Source organism: Microtus ochrogaster, linkage group LG1, assembly GCF_000317375.1.
Source record: "Microtus ochrogaster isolate Prairie Vole_2 linkage group LG1, MicOch1.0, whole genome shotgun sequence".
Lineage (NCBI taxonomy): Eukaryota > Metazoa > Chordata > Mammalia > Rodentia > Cricetidae > Microtus > Microtus ochrogaster.
This window is the reverse complement of record NC_022027.1, coordinates 28,222,295-28,238,402: the sequence shown is the minus strand read 5'-3', so window position 1 is coordinate 28,238,402 and position 16,108 is coordinate 28,222,295. Positions and strand designations below refer to the sequence as shown.

Sequence of the window (16,108 nt, the reverse complement as noted above, 5' to 3'; positions counted from 1 at the left end):
GTGTGTGAGAGAGAGAGAGAGAGAGAGAGAGAGAGAGGGAGAGAGAGAGAGAGAGAGTTTTTGCCAAATCTCCCTTACTTGTGGTCACAGGGTATTTACTTTCTCACGGCCCGCAGACTGTTATAAACAAAAGTGATGAATACGGTTGAGAGTTGCAGCAGAGGATGCTGCCCAGCGTGACTAGATGTTGGCCATGTCATCTTTTCCTGTAAATGCTCATCACTTAGGACCCAGTTAGTTCACAACCCCTTCTTCATGTGGGATTTGACAGCTCTTGTCGTAGATTTTGAAATACTACAGACAGCACACCAGGCTTCTTAAAATGGGTATTTAATAAACCTTATCTACAGTTAGGACCAAGCAGAGAATTTAATAGAGAACCTAAGAGCTGGACGGGCCTAGTGCTAAGCATCCCACATTTGTGACGTGGTCGCCCTCTAGTGACGGTTTCAAATTAGGTGCGATGCTCATGCTTAAACTATAAAAGTTTCCTGATCACAGCCAATGAGTATCTAAGAGTCAAATTTGCTCAGCAATCTGTAAAGAACGCCTTTTAAGGGAACAAAACATAAGGTCCAATCCTTACCTCATTCAATAAAGATCTCCAGCGTAGCGCCTGCTTATCACGTAATCTTTTCGTCACCCTTGGCTGTGAAATGCTGAAAGTTACGTTTTGACAAAACAGAAGGGATGCACTCTCCATATGTCAAAACAGAGAGAAATTATCCATGAGATATGATATTATCTATTCACCACCTAGTTGAAGTACACTGGTAAAAGGGTAAACCTTGGTGGGGCTGGTCAAGAGAGAGGAAGAAAGGACATTTGAGAGAAAGGGTGCCTCGGACGTCTGAGTGAATAATGCCATTCTGTAAAATTATAAATATATTAAGGGAAGGAGGAAAAGAGGCTCAGATCACTGAAACTGAAGATGTTTGTGATAAGCAATGAAGCCTGTGATACCAGCAACAGGGAGAGTGACAAGATGGGTATGATTCTTCATTGGCAAAGATAGACACAAACCTCTGTAAACACCTGAGCGTAAGGATGTGAGCAGGGAAGGGGATGGGAGGGGCTTCAAGGTCCTCTAAAATCTCTGAGAGAGGCAGGGAGACAGAAGAATGGGGGAGAATGAGATGCTCGTGCATTTTTTTTTGTTATTGCTAAAAGAGAAAATATTTGAAGAATCTGATATTTGAGAGTTCTGTTGTTTTACTCTGAGCAAATAGAGTGAGTGACTGTAGATTAAATGACTTAAACAGCAGGCATTTCTATCTCACAGACCTGGGGTCTGGAAGCTTGAGGTCAGGGTGCTAGCACAGCTCAGACACGGAACCTTCTCAACCACAGAAGGCCAGTTTCCCGTTGTATCTCCTACTGGGCGGGAGATTTCTCTGAGATACCAGGTGTTGGGCACTGATCTAATTTTCAAACCCACGGTGCTCACAACCTCGTCACCTCACAAGGGCCGTGCCTCCCAACGTCATCACACTGGGGTGAGGATTTAATCTTCTGGCTGAGAGAGAACATAGACAGTGGGTTCCTGACACCCTTCCTTCACTAATAGAGGAGACAATAAGGACCAGACCTTTACCTCCTCTGCCTTCTTGTCTTTCCACCTTATATTTGTCCCCAGTACAAGGCCAGTTTCCTGCTGTCCTGGCTTCCCAGGAAGCAGAGAGTCCTAGCACATCTTGTCCATGACACCTTTAAGCTAGTCAGCCCCTTATGAATATTCCATCCACAAAGCTCTCAGTCTCTGGATTAATAAGTACTCTTGAGACAGTTCTTTTACTCATTTATTTGTATCGTACCCCCTTTCAGGCAAGAAAGAATGACTGGAATTGATTACTCAGAATAAGGCATGGAATTCGATTTTATAACAATTTTATAACACGTGTCTAGTTAACTCTAATACTTCAGGCTAAAAGGTGTAAGCTTCTGGAATCACCAGAGGGACAGAGAGCCTTTACTGCCTTCCCTCAAACCTGTCCAAACCCATCTATTCTCAAAGGCTTGAATCGCTCTTTGTGCTGTGCCATTGGACCCCTAACATGTGGATCAGTGTCACCACGTCAGTTAATTCAGGCTGCTGTCACAGAGTGCCACAGACTGGGAGGCATAAATGACAAACATGTGGGCTCCGAGTTCAAAAAGCTGGAAGTCCACAGTCAAAGTCCTGGCGGATCTGCTCTCCAGGGAGGGCTTGCTCACTTCGTGGCTTGCCAAGTCCTGCCGTCTTGCTGTGCCCTTACGTGGTGGTAGAAACAAGGCCACCAGCTTTAAGAATGCTGAGTCCACAATGAGCTTTTCTCCTGCTCTCTATGCTGAATCTGAGTCCAATTGCCTTCCAAAGCCCCACCTCTGAATGCTGTACCATGGGGGTTATGCCTATGACTTTGGGGGTGAGGGAGACATGGTCCATGATGAACTTTATCCTAGCCTGTTCACATGTTCTGCAGCCAGTACATGAGTGTTCTTTTCTGCCAAGACTGTGGAAGTACAAAAATGGCAGGGGCATTGCTTTTTCTTTTTCAGTGCCTAAAACAACTCCTGATACATATCCCCTCTTCTCCTTCCTCTGTTCTCTGATGTCAAGGGCTAAATGTCATTTCTTTAAACTCTGAGACTGATGTGAGGGAGGCAAGAAGGTCAAGGAGGAATTCAGCAGGGTGTAACGAACACGAGCCCAACATGCCTAGAATATTAGGGCCCTGATGCTCTTCAAAAATAGGTAGAGCCTGGAGTCATGAAGGTCTCCCGTGAGTGGTATTACATGGGCTGAGAAGGGATGACTCATTGAGGAAGACAGAGAAGGACTATGCCTAGCAGAAAGTTCTAGAAGGGCATGGCATCTGGGAGCATGGCCCATTTGGGTGAATGATATCAAGACAAGATGTAGGAAGAGAGGAACCTACAGGCTACATGAGAACATATCCTTCTGGAAATATTGGGGCTGCAGGGGGCATAGAGCCAACAACAGTAAAGATCTGCTGAAGCCATTGTTACAGGCAGGAAAGTTAGGTTGCAGTTGAAGAAAGTTTGGCTGAAGTCAAAGTAGCCTTAGACACCAAGCTAACATGTTTGCATTTTATCCCCCTTAGCAAGAAACATCCAACAGATCACAATGTTGTCTTAGGCTAACATATTGTAGCCTTATCTTTAACTCTACTGGTCAGTAAGAAAGTATAAACTCAGAAATTGTCTCATTACCCATTTAATTAAACTCACTGATTTTTTTAAAAATGTCTGTGAAGACAATGGGGCCTATGCTGTTTTTGAAATAGTGACTAAATCAGCAGGAAATAAAAAGGAACTGAACAAAAGAATAATAAAAGAGTCATTATCAGATAAAGCTGAGTCAACTTGAAGAACGGGAAAGGGCTTTCTGAAGCGTGTATGCTGGACGTGTGCTGGAGGTACCATGCGCAGGCATGAATACAGGCTTGGCATGCCTCTTCTGGAGCAGGGTCCCTGGTTTTGATGTCCATGGACAAATGCTATGTATTACTTGTATCTAGCTTTTTTGCTTCTCCATCTCTGGGCTTCTTAAACTTTCCCCCTCACAACTGCTTTTTGTTTTCATTCCGACTTGAGGTATAGAGGTACAGAAAATAGGAATGCAAACTAAACATTTAGCAATAACAGTTCATAAAGAGATTTGCTTTAAAACAAATCTTTGCATAGGTATAGTTTTACCATTTATTAGAGATAAAAAAACCAAATTTGCATACTAATGAGATGGATGGGCCTATTTACATAGTTGTTGAATATTAGATTTGAAACTGGGAATTTGCTCATACTTGCAATTCTAGAACTTAGAAGGCTGAATGAGGCACAAAGATGGCCTTGGCTTTGGGGCCAATCTGAGCTATATAATGAGTTCCAGAGAAACCTAAGCTAGAATATAAACAAAATTAAAGAGCAGCAAAACAACCAACCAACACCCAAAAACAGCAACAAAAAACAATGGATACTGTAAGACACGGGGCATTATTAATGCTCTTCAAAGTTGGTCTTGCTTAATTTTATCGTTCTCTACACTGAGAAAGCTGCCTTCATTTGCATAAATACATAGTACACACCAGGAGGCGTGTATTTAGGACTTTCAGAAACAGTGGGAAGTGCTATCCTAATCTCAAGATGAGACAAGTTTTCATGAAATGCAAGTCAGAATTAAGTAAAATTCTAGCACAGTACAATCTGAACTTATGCTAACTTGATCCATGCTGAAGAAAGATGGAAAATATTGTCTTTATTTCCTGTAATTAAATCATTTGTTTCTATAAGGGATGAAAACTTGGTATATCCAGTGAAAGCATGGTAACTCATAGCAGATGGTGTTCTGGGACCTGGGACGAGCTATTTCATGCGGTGTTTGCTGTTGTCACACAGGGTGTGATGCCATGCGTTCTGCAGAATGCATGTGTTCAGAACTAAGACTGCAGTGAAGTCACAATGCAACATTCACAAGTGTCTGAAACACTTGTCTTCACTATGGGCTTCATTTTAAACTAAGTTCTGGCTGTTGCATGTTCAGAAACCTTCAAGTGTTGATGATTATTTTGTAGCCCTCGTGCATGGTTATGTAACCAGAACCCAGAGTTAGAACCTGAGATTTAAGTCAAGTAAAGTAGACTTTGAGATTGGAAAGCTTAAAGAATATTTTATAATATTCAGATTTTTTTTTGTTAGGTCAATGTGAGCCAATCACTCTGGACCTCTGCATGAATTTGCCCTACAACCATACACACTATCCAAACTACCTTGGGCACAGGACCCAAAAGGAAGCATCTATCAGCTGGGAGTCATCTCTCTTCCCTGCACTTGTTCAAACCAACTGTTACAAATACCTCATGTTTTTCGCTTGCACCATTTTGGTTCCCAAGTGCGATGTGAATACAGGCCAGCGCATCCCCCCTTGCAGGTAAAATAATGGACCAGCCACACGCTAGCTCAGAGAGAACCAAAAGAACACCAAGCTGGGTTTAGACAAAATAAGCATTGCTAAGGTCATGGGCTTTTATCTGTGTTCCGTTTTGGTGGATCAAAAAATATCCTTTTGAGCCGGGCGATGGTGGCGCACGCCTTTAATCCCAGCACTCGGGAGGCAGAGGCAGGCGGATCTCTGTGAGTTCGAGACCAGCCTGGTCTACAGAGCTAGTGCCAGGACAGGCTCCAAAGCCACAGAGAAACCCTGTCTCGAAAAACCAAAAAAAAAAAAATATATATCCTTTTGAATGGCAGTTAAGGTTGGGGTGCTATTCAGCGGTAGAGCATCCTGTAGAATGTATAAGGCCTTGAGTTTGATCACTAGCACCCCAAAGCAAAGCAAAGCAGAGTGTGAGGGAATGGAGGAAGGGGCTGCTTTGTCTGGATGTAATGTATTAATTTTTTAGATGAATTAAATGTGTTCTTTAAGTCACCAATGTGTTTAAGATGCTGTCCTCTGATAGTGCTTACAGACCAGTGTGACTCCACAGGGGAATAGGCCAGCCACCCGCAGGTGGGACGGTGCAGTGTGTCAAGTGTGTCACTGACATCTTTCTGCTTGTCTGAATGAAAGAAGACCCCTGAAGGCCAGAGCTGGGACCTTGGGTCTGAAGGATACAGTCCTATTGCTGTGGGATCCAAGTCAGCTTCAAGTCTTCCCTAGCCACGCTGTGCTCTTAAGACAAACTACTCCGTCTCTTTGGCCCTCACATCCTTTCGCTGGTGGAATAAGTATTTTGTTTGTTGAGTTTTGATTCAGCGAAGAGTTCAAGAAAGGGCTGTGAAGTTAAATAAATGCCAAGGCCAGCGAATTGGATGAAAGCTCTCTGGTGACTCACGTAGCTCTTAAGAGAGCACATGGGCTCAATTGCTTGGTGGCAGCTGTGTCCCATTCGGGGTCATGTGTGAGAGGCTGTGGTCAGGGAATTGTGCACATCTGAGATGACTATCCCAGAAGTCACTGTGGCTGCATTCTGCAATGTTGTCTTGAAGTCGAGGATGGCTGTGCAGATGTACTTGCCCGAATGTGAGAAGTAGCTTCAGGAACCATATGTTGGGATCAGAAGTCACACAGAGCGTTAAGAGGAAGAAATAATACCAATATAGTGGGCAGATGGGAAAACAATAAATTTCAGGCTGTATATCAAGTGGATGATGAAGTAGGGCATCTCTAGAGTCAGGGCAGGAAACAGTAGGATTTCAGAGTGACTAGGGCAGCTGAACAAATCAAACAAGATGAAGAGAGAAAAATTTAGTGTTTTCCTGGACAAAACTAATTCTGAAAATTTTATTGCATGCCCAATGAAATATTTACAGAGTATCCACTGATTTTATATTGAAAAGTTATTTGTAAATCTTACCCTGTTTTTGCTAAGCAATATCAATGATGATAGTGAATTCCTGCTTTGAATAGGATTTTCCCAAAGCTGTGCTTGATTTTCTTTTTATATCTATTTATGTTAAATTCACTTAATTATTAAATTTTTCTAATATATCCATCTTTACCATAGTTATAAGTGTATATCCATATTGAATTTCATTGTTTAAGTTTTATAACCTAAAATGACTGGTTGTAAATGGTTCTGAGAAATTGAGTGAACATGTTGATAAACTTTTTTGGAGGCTTTAATTTTTTTTTTTTAGCTTTAATGCTATGTCTTCCAATTTTAATGCCTGCATTTTGATAGTTATGCATGAACTTATTTTATTATAGCAAACTAATATGCTCCTAAGCTTATAAATTAACACATGGCTGTTTCTGCTGAGTCTGTTTACTAATCTTAACATTTAATTTTTAAGTTGCATATCTGAGATAACCAACCTTACTGAGCCTCCCAGTGTGGCAAAAGCTTAAGGGTGATTATGTCTTATGTTCATGATCCCCTTTGGCTGAGGTTACACCATCATAGTGGGTGTCTATCACCAAGGGCCACACAGATTTTGACAAAAACTTCCTTGAACTTTTGGTGTTGCTGTTAGTGTTATTTCCATTGTATAGTAAAACCTGGAAGTGGTAGAGACAGCTACAGCCGAATTGGTACATTTATTATATGTCTAGCAGAACTCTAATCCAACAGATAGGGCAAAAATAATACTGAACTTACCATTTTTCAAAACGAATATGAGAATGTCTCATATTCATGATCATTGAAAATTCCAAGCCTAAACTAGAAATTGAGTTTTCTCTTTAGAACAAACAAGCAAGCAGTATTGATGGAAGCTGAAGAAGGGGAAAGAGAGGCAAAGCCCCTGGTAAACCAGCATAGCAGAGGAACCCTCCACCCTCATACTCATCAGAGAAACACACAGCTGGAGGTTCCTGTGTAGGCTCATCGTCCACTGTGACAGACTATATAGGAAGTGATGTTGGACATCCTTCTGTTTAAAACGAAAGGCTGGGGAGTATTTGCCTAAAACACAGTAAAGTAGAAAGCCAAAGGGAAGGTGATCATAGTCTTGGAGAGAATTTCATTGTTCTATCTGAAGTTCAATCTCTCTTGGCAAAAGCAGGTGTGTCCTCTTTGTAGAGATGCTGCTTGTTTGGGTTCTCCGATTACGTATCTATGCATGCTGGTATGTTTCCACATACTTCTTTTGCATACAGTTCCACATAGGGTTAAAACCTACGCGCACTCTAATCATACATTTCCAGTGGCGTCAGACGACTTTCAACTCGTTGTCTTTCTGCTCGTAGACACCTGTGTGAGCACTCCAAAGAGCGCTGTGAGTCTGTTCTTGGGATCGTGGGCCTGCAGTGGCCTGAAGACACAGATTGCAATCAATTCCCAGCGGAAAATTCAGACAATCAAACTTGCCTCCTGCCCAACGAAGACGTGGAAGGTTAATGTTCCAGTTTATTCCATTAGGGCATCTAACATGGATGAACATGTCAGCCAGTCTTTGCTGTCTCTGAATTATGGAGGGTTGGTTGTTTGCTTTCTATTTAGTTATCAATTAGGCTTCAAGGGTAAGGGATGCTAAAAACTGCTTGATTACCCTAGAAGGCTCTGGCACCTATCTGCAAGCTGTTATCATTGCTAGCATGTGTAAAATAATTTTAAGAAATAAAAATGAACTCAGAGATGGGCTTAGTCACCCAGCGATTTCCCACTTCGAGCATCCTCCTCTTACAGTGCCAGTTATTGGTGGATGGTGCTTGTTTTAGGAGCCATGAAGCTGATGACAAACACCAACCCTTGGCTCTTCCAAGTGAGAAGGCGGTGTAGGATTTTATTAGTGGACAAGCAGTCGTGGGGACCGGTCCATCAAATGAAAGATTAGAACCTCTGGGAAGCTGGGATCATGGATTGCACAAGGGATTTCAGGCTCAGGCCACCGTTAGGTGTCCATTTAGAAAGGTAATTAATTATTGCAAAGCACGGGCACCAAGTGCTTTGAGAGATGGTACCGAGGATGAAGGAGAGGCATGGAGATGAACAGAGAGAAGAAAGCCAAGCGAACTCCGGGAGCTTCAGCTGTGTGGTGACCTGTTCTATCTTTAGTACTTGCCCACTCTCAATGGAAACCCAGATGTTGGTTGACGTCTTTGCAATGCACTGCTTTTTGACAGAATGTTCGCCAAGCCACTTCAAGTGTCGCTCAGGACGGTGCGTCCTAGGTTCCAGAAGATGCGATGGCCAGGCTGACTGTGACGATGACAGCGATGAAGAGAACTGCGGTATGTGTGTGAGATATGACTGGTTCTTTTTCATTCACAATAGTAACTGCCAAGTATAAGGAACTGTGTTGGAATATGTAAACAGTTTGCTTGTTTAGGAAGCAGCATCTGCTCTAAGGCTACTGCATTTACTTCTGACATCCACAGACCATAAGCTATGAATTGATATGATCTTTCTACTAAGTTACATTTTAATTTATATTAAAATCGCAATTTATATCATATACCAATATATGATATAAATTCAAATATATATGAGAAAAAGAACAGCTCACAAATATGAGGAACTATTTTTGTTATTAGATTCCAAAGCAGTTCAGTTATTTGGCTTCTGGGAAGAATAATGCTGTCTTGGCATAGCCTTCTTGAGCTGCTAATTGGGCATCTGCATCCACAAAGATGGTTCAGGCCACAGTGTTCACATTTAATTGAGATTTATTTTCATGCCCCTCTCACTTTGTTTCTGCTGAAAAGGATAAAACTCTCCTTGACACCTTTTCTATTGAGCCCTGAAGTTGCCACGGGGAGACTGAAGATGCCAATGGCAATTTGAACACTGCCGTTCTCGGTTTATTGTCCTGAAAACGGTAGGTCTTGTCGGCTGAGAATGTGCCAGGGATCAGAACACAGACAGTGTTTTCCAGCAAACAATGCCTGGCATTGAGCAGAATGATTGAAGTGCTATCTAAAGGCTTGCTTGCTTATGATTATTTAGTCTGTCATACCCTAAAATAAAATTGACATTTTATTCATTGGAAGCACATAAGGTAATATATCTTTTGAGATTATTTCATTCAGTTGGCCTTTGAAGTATGAAATATTGCCTTTCCCCTCAAAATGAATTTTCATAGTAAATATTGTCCTCCTGGCCAAGATAAAATGCCAAAAGCAATCAACTGAACCACTATCAACAACTATAAATATGGACACACGCATCCTCTGGAAGATTACAGTTGTCAGGATGATGGTACAGAGGTCAGTGTAATTTTTCTATGGAGCAGTATTTAATAATTTGAGAATTTACTATACTTTGCCTGTTTGTGAGCTTTCTATAAAAAATAAAAATAAAAATTCACTGACCGGAAGGAGAGGGAGCATGAGCAAGGAACTCAGGACCGCGAGGGGTGCACCCACACACTGAGACAATGGGGATGTTCTATCGGGAACTCACCAAGGCCAGCTGGCCTGGGTCTGAAAAAGCATGGGATAAAACCGGACTAGCTGAACATAGCGGACAATGAGGATTACTGAGAACTCAAGAACAAAGGCAGTGGGTTTTTTGATCCTACTGCACGTACTGGCTTTGGGGGAGCCTAGGCAGTTTGGATGCTCACCTTACTAGACCTGGATGGAGGTGGGCGGTCCTTGAACTTCCCACAGGGCAGGGAACCCTGATTGCTCTTCGAGCTGATGAGGGAGGGGGACTTGATAGGGGAAAGGGGAGGGAAATGGGAGGCGGTGGCGGGGAGGAGGCAGAAATCCTTAATAAATAAATAAATTAAAAAAAATCACTGACTGTCACATCAGTAGCATATCCAGAATGTATTAGATTTTCACTTAAGAACTTTGTAGAGGTATAGTATTCAAAGGTATGATATAAGATCAATTATCTTAGATTATTCAAATCATTCTGGGCATATGATTCTATTGAAGTGACTAAATTTCCAGGGGGGGGGGACTAAATGTTTGGCAAATACTTAGTTTAAAAAATAATGGGCCTTTAATCCCAGAACTCGGGAGGCAAAGGCAGGTGGCTCTCTGTGATTTCAAGGCCAGCCTGGTCTATAAGAGCTAATTCCAGGACAGGCTCTAAAACTTTAGAGTAAACCCTGTCTCGGGAAAAAAATAATAAAAACAAAAACCAAACAAACAAAAATAATAAGTTATGTCACTTGGGGTTGCACACCTGAAATCTCAGCATTTTGAAGGTCATCTTCAATGATAAAATGGGTATGAAGCTAGCCTGGGCTGCTACATGAGTCTAGAAAACAAAACAAATAAAATGAAAAAATACAAAATCTTTCTTGCCAAGAATAAATGGTCTTCATTTTGTGATGTGTGATTCCCCTTCATATGTTGTGAAACATATCATTGGTTAAGAAAGAAGCTGCTTCAGCCAATGGCTTAGCAGAATAAAGCCTAGCAGGAAATCTGAACAGAGATATATAGAGGGAGTAGGTGGAGTCAGGGAGATGCCATGTAGCTGCTGAAGGAGGAAGACACCAGAACTTGTATTGGTAGGCCACAGTTTGTGGTGATACAGAGAATAATAGAAATGGGTTAATTTAAGATTTAAGAGCTATCTAGGAATATGTCTAGGCTATTGGCCAAGCAGTGTTGTAATTAATATAGTTTCTGTGTGATTATTTGGGTCTGAGCAGCTGGGAAATAAACAAGCAGTCTCTGGCTACAATTCCAAAATGCACTATGAAAGATAAATTCACAGTACTATAATATAGTTCATTTCAGTACTAAAATATCAACATTCTAGTTAAATAATAAGTTTTCATAAAAGTTTTAATCTTATAATTAACAGAATACCACAATGATAAACTAAACTTTTTTCATTTTCAAAATATCATAGCTACCGTTGATAGTTCTGATGTAAAAAGTTAGAAATTGATAAGAAATTAATTCATTTGGAGTAAAACTGATTGTTTTAATAGTAATAATTTACATGAGAAAATTTGTACTGAGTTTTTCATGATGGAAAAGTTCCCCTTTGGAGCACGAGCAAGGAACTCAGGACTGCGAGGGGTACACCCACACACTGAGACAATGGGGATGTTCTATCGGGAATTCACCAAGGCCAGCTGGCCTGGATCTGAAAAAGCATGGGATAAAACCGGACTCGCTGAACATAGCGGACAATGAGGACTACTGAGAACTCAAGAACAATGGCAATGGGTTTTTGATCCTACTGCACGTACTGGCTTTGGGGGAGCCTAGGCAGTTTGGATGCTCACCTGACTAAACCTGGATGGAGGTGGGCGGTCCTTGGACTTCCCACAGGTCAGGAAACCCTGATTGCTCTTCGAGCTGATGAGGGAGAGGGACTTGATCGGGGGAGGGGGAGGGAAATGGGAGGCAGTGGCGGGGAGGAGGCAAAAATCCTTAATAAATAAATAAAATTAAAAAAATAAAAAAAAAAGAAAAGTTCCCCTTTGGCATGCGTGTATGTACTCAGATGGGCTGTCCAGTGTGTTGGGAAGACACATTATTGATGATGTCAAGTCCCAAGGGACCTGGGTACTCTACAGTTTATACTCTGCTGTTAACCTCTGTTTTCATGTGCACATAGACCCATTAGGAAATAGAAACAGGCAAGTTGGGCTGCATTCTATCTTTCTTATTGCTCTGATTTATTCTATGCTTCTTGCATTTAAGGCACTTGGTGCTTGGAACTGTGTACTGTGAATCCACAGCTTACATGGAAATTTTAGCAGCACTACTGGGGGTTCCCTTCAAAACAACACTTACTTCAGTTATGAAACTTTCGATGTGTCAGAAATTAAATTGATTGTATATTTCTTTAGCAATTTTCTGTCTGGAAATGTGATTACCAAAGCACATAAATTACAGATGTACTTTCAAAATCAGTGTGGGAGAACTTAGCAGACAATTTTGCTCTCATTGGGTTTCTGCTCTCATGATTAAATTGTTCATTGTTGCAATTGCTACTGTAAACAAGCATTGCAAGGTTTGTTAATACTCAAGTGTTTTCAACAAATGCTTGGAAGGACTCTGCAAGCCTGATTGCATCACCAGAGAACTGACTCACGGGAGGGAAGCCTTGGAGCCGCGGAAGGGATTAGGAGAGTTAGCAGTGTTAGGGCAGAAGAGCTTCCTCATCTTACAGATTGACAGCTTGCCAGTGGTAAAATATAAAACATATCCATATACAGTTAAACTAAGATCAGTTTCAGCATAACACTTTCCATGAACCAAGCAGTGGAGAACAAACAGGCCTGAACAGAGAAGCAAACATGAAAGGCAAAGAAAACAGCGATGTACAGAGGACCATGTCTGGGCCCATGGCCCTACCCCAGCCAGGGTCTGTGTTGAAGTCTGTGGTTCCTGTTATTATTGAAGGCCATGGGATTGCCCAGGGTCTAGATAAGCACCTAAAACTATGCTGGAGTTCAGGAACCATGCTGCTGCTGGGTCGATGATGATCTGACAGGCCTCCGCTGGCCCCTGAGACCATGGTGACCCCTGCTGTAGCTGGGGTCTGTGTTGATATCCATTTCCCGTGTTATCATATGGGTACATGTGAACCATGTGTTGAACCATGTGTTGAAGTACAAGGGCCGTGTTGATCTGTTCCTGCCCCTCACTGGTCTAGAGAGGGCCCTTATTCCACACACTGGAGAGCTGACCCTGCCTCTTGTTTGCCCTCAAATAATGGACCCCAATGATCTCAACATGGAGAGCTGGTCTCACCCCTCATGGGAGAACTGCCTTCCCATTCCCCCACACACATTTGGGAAAGATGGCCCCACCCATTCCCCGAGTGGTGTGGTCCCAGCAGCTGGACTGACCAACTAAGCTACCACCCAGGCACACATCCAGGTCCTTGAGTTGGTGCTCCCCAACATCTACCTTGGCTATGACCTGCTGGAGCATGTGAAGGTACTAGGCCCGTGGAACGATAGCTACAGGATCTCCATGACTCAGGGCAAAGGCAGGATATTTGAGAGAAGTTTCAGTGAGGGTCCAGTATTGATGATATACCAGAAGCCAGAGGCCCTTGAACCAGGCCAACAACTCATCACACAGTGAACAGTTGCCAGCTAAACTGTTTGGACAGACGAGTCTACTGCATGATACACAGCGCCACCCAGTGCATTAAGAAGAATGAAGAGGCCTTGGAGAGGAGGGAAAGACAGAAGAGTAAAGTGGTTTTTTCTTGTTTACTTGCTTTTTTGTTTTTTTTAAATATTCTTATTTTTAATTTTAATTATTTCTTTTTAAGTTTTCCTTTGGGAGGGGAATACAACAAGGGTGAAGGGTGGATACAGAGGGACTGGGAAATGAGTGGGATTGGGGTGCATGAGTTGAATTTCCCAAAGAATCAATTCAAAAATTATACTTCAAAAACAAGAAAACAGCAATGGAATTCTGTATTTGATTTTTGCTGTCAGGCTTTGACACTGACTGTGTAAGGCTGAGGTTTGCTTTCCTTAGGGTTGGGACCAGTCTGGCTAAGCTATTATATAAATGCAGTAGCACCCGAGGTCTGATGCAGTCAGGGGTCTTCTCAGGGGGGCGTTAGATGTGAATATGGCATAAGCGAGTTCTTTATATCTAACGTAAAAATATTTAATTACCCAAATATAGCATCATAACCACTAACTGATCACTGTCCTGATTAGTAAATAATGATAAACCCCTATGCAGAGATAGTTTGGGATCAACACAAATTGTCAAGTGGCTTTTCATTTATCTTCAAATTAAGAAAAAAGCATGTTTATTGATTATCTTTGGTCTTTTATTAAGCTCAGATACAACAAGAACCTTAGATGTAACCAGAACTGCTCCTCAGAGTCCGATTCTCTAGGGTCCTCAGAGGATCATTCATGTGATACTTTGGAAGTTTTATGAAAGGGTTTTTATACTTTTGTACTCTTTAAGAAAACTGAGATAATTTATCACATAGAAGGGCGTTGCTTATGGATGAGACCGCTCTGCGATCATCGGAAGAGTGAGTCGCTGTGTCTATACATGGGGCATACCCTAAGTGTGCTTTTAGAATTAATCTGTGTGTTTGGTCTTTGATCTCTGAACAGGCCTAATTCCTCCCTGCTAAAGAAGAGCAATGATCTTTCCCTTTGGTATTTTGCTGCTCGGTTCAATGTGTCACTGTCTTATGTTGTGTAATGGATGGGCAGCTTAGAATTGCAGATGCTCTCTGGAGATGTAGGCTTGGCGTCCAGACTCAGCATTTAGAGTTCCTGGCAATTTCAGCTTTCCATTTCTCTTCTCTAGAATTTACCTTTTATAACTTAAAGACTTATAATGTTCCCATCCTAATCCTCAGAAGACAGGGGCCAGGAAGCCATTTGCCATGGTAGTAAGGAATCTAAGAGGCAATTCCCTTCTAAATTCGCCCTCTTCATCTTGCTTGGAGAAGGAGTTCTGTTTGGCTTGGGCCTATTTCAGTCAGCTAATTTGGCAGTGTGGAGTGGACTGACTTAACATGCCCAAAACAGAGCTGGACAAAGTTCCCAACTTTTATCATACATATGTATCTATATCTATATCTATATCTATATCTATCTATCATCTATCTATTATCTATCTAGCTATTTCTATCTATCTATCTATCTATCTATCTATCTATCTATCTATCTATCTATCTATCTATCTATCTATCTATCATCTATCTATATGATAAAAGTATCTTGTCCTATTTGGGATGGATGATCCTGTTGATCATGTTTCCAGAATTTCAACCATTGAGAGGGATCTTCAGCCTGTGATTAAATCCTTACTATTCCCTCCTTCTGCCTCTTCAGGGGACATTAAGTCATTATGTGTTAAAGAGGACATGAAGTGTGCCCCCTAGGAAAGAGAAGGATTGGGAAACCTGCCAAAACTAAAGATGTAGGTCATAGCTATAGGACCTGTGCTGTTGCTTGCAATGGTCAGTGCTCAGAGCCCAGCGGGGATATAGGCTATCTATGTGGACTGCTAGGATGGGCACTGGGGAGGAGTCAGGATCATGTATACTCTTGCAGGATAGTCATGCCTGCTAGACCTGAGCTCCAGCTGTCCCACCTCATGTGATTCACTCTGAGTGGCATCCACATCCTTTCCCAGGGCATTTTCTGACCCAGAGTCCCTGGATCTGAACTGTTTCACCCTTCATCAACTCAAAGGCCCAGAATCACAGTTTCTCCTTCCCGTTCTTTGTAGCTCTGGCCTGAAGAGTGAAATAGGTTTTATTTTTTGCAGTTAAGAAGATGAATGCCCCTCATATTTACATAATAAGACTTTTATACAACAATAATATCTACTTTAGGGTTATGCTTTAGATATGAAGTATTATGGAAGTATCTGTGTGTTGTGATTTGGATATGAAGTGGTCTTGAACCCCTGGCTAGTAGAACCTGTTCACTGAAAAGTCATTGGGTTCTGAGGATCCTAAACCAATCTTTAGATTAACCCATGGATAGCTCCATAATTCAGTGACATTAATGGCAGGTGATAGAAACTTTGAGAGATGGGTCTCATTGAGGAAGTGAGTCATTGGGTGTATATTCTTGAGGGACTGTATTGTGTTATTTTGTTATTTTGCCCTGGGTTTCTGTGTCTTTTTCTGCTTCTTGTATACCATGAGAAGAGCAGGCTTTCCCTCTAACACTGAATGCTTACTTGGTGCAGGCCTGATATCAATAGAGCCAATCTTAGTATATTGTCTCAGTGATGAAAAGG

The 16,108-nt window shown here is 41.9% G+C and overlaps 1 protein-coding gene across 2 annotated transcripts in view; it reads left to right on the top strand.

The window, feature by feature from the left end:
* The window catches only part of Corin (corin, serine peptidase), a 186,708-nt gene that overhangs the window by 135,334 nt on the left and 35,266 nt on the right, over positions 1–16,108 (top strand). For both annotated transcript variants that reach the window (XM_005359323.2, XM_005359322.2), the window contains exons 11-13: positions 4,696–4,927; positions 7,688–7,833; positions 8,564–8,671. In XM_005359323.2, coding sequence (XP_005359380.1) covers positions 4,696–4,927; positions 7,688–7,833; positions 8,564–8,671 — 486 coding nt within the window. The remainder of the gene's footprint in view (positions 1–4,695; positions 4,928–7,687; positions 7,834–8,563; positions 8,672–16,108) is intronic.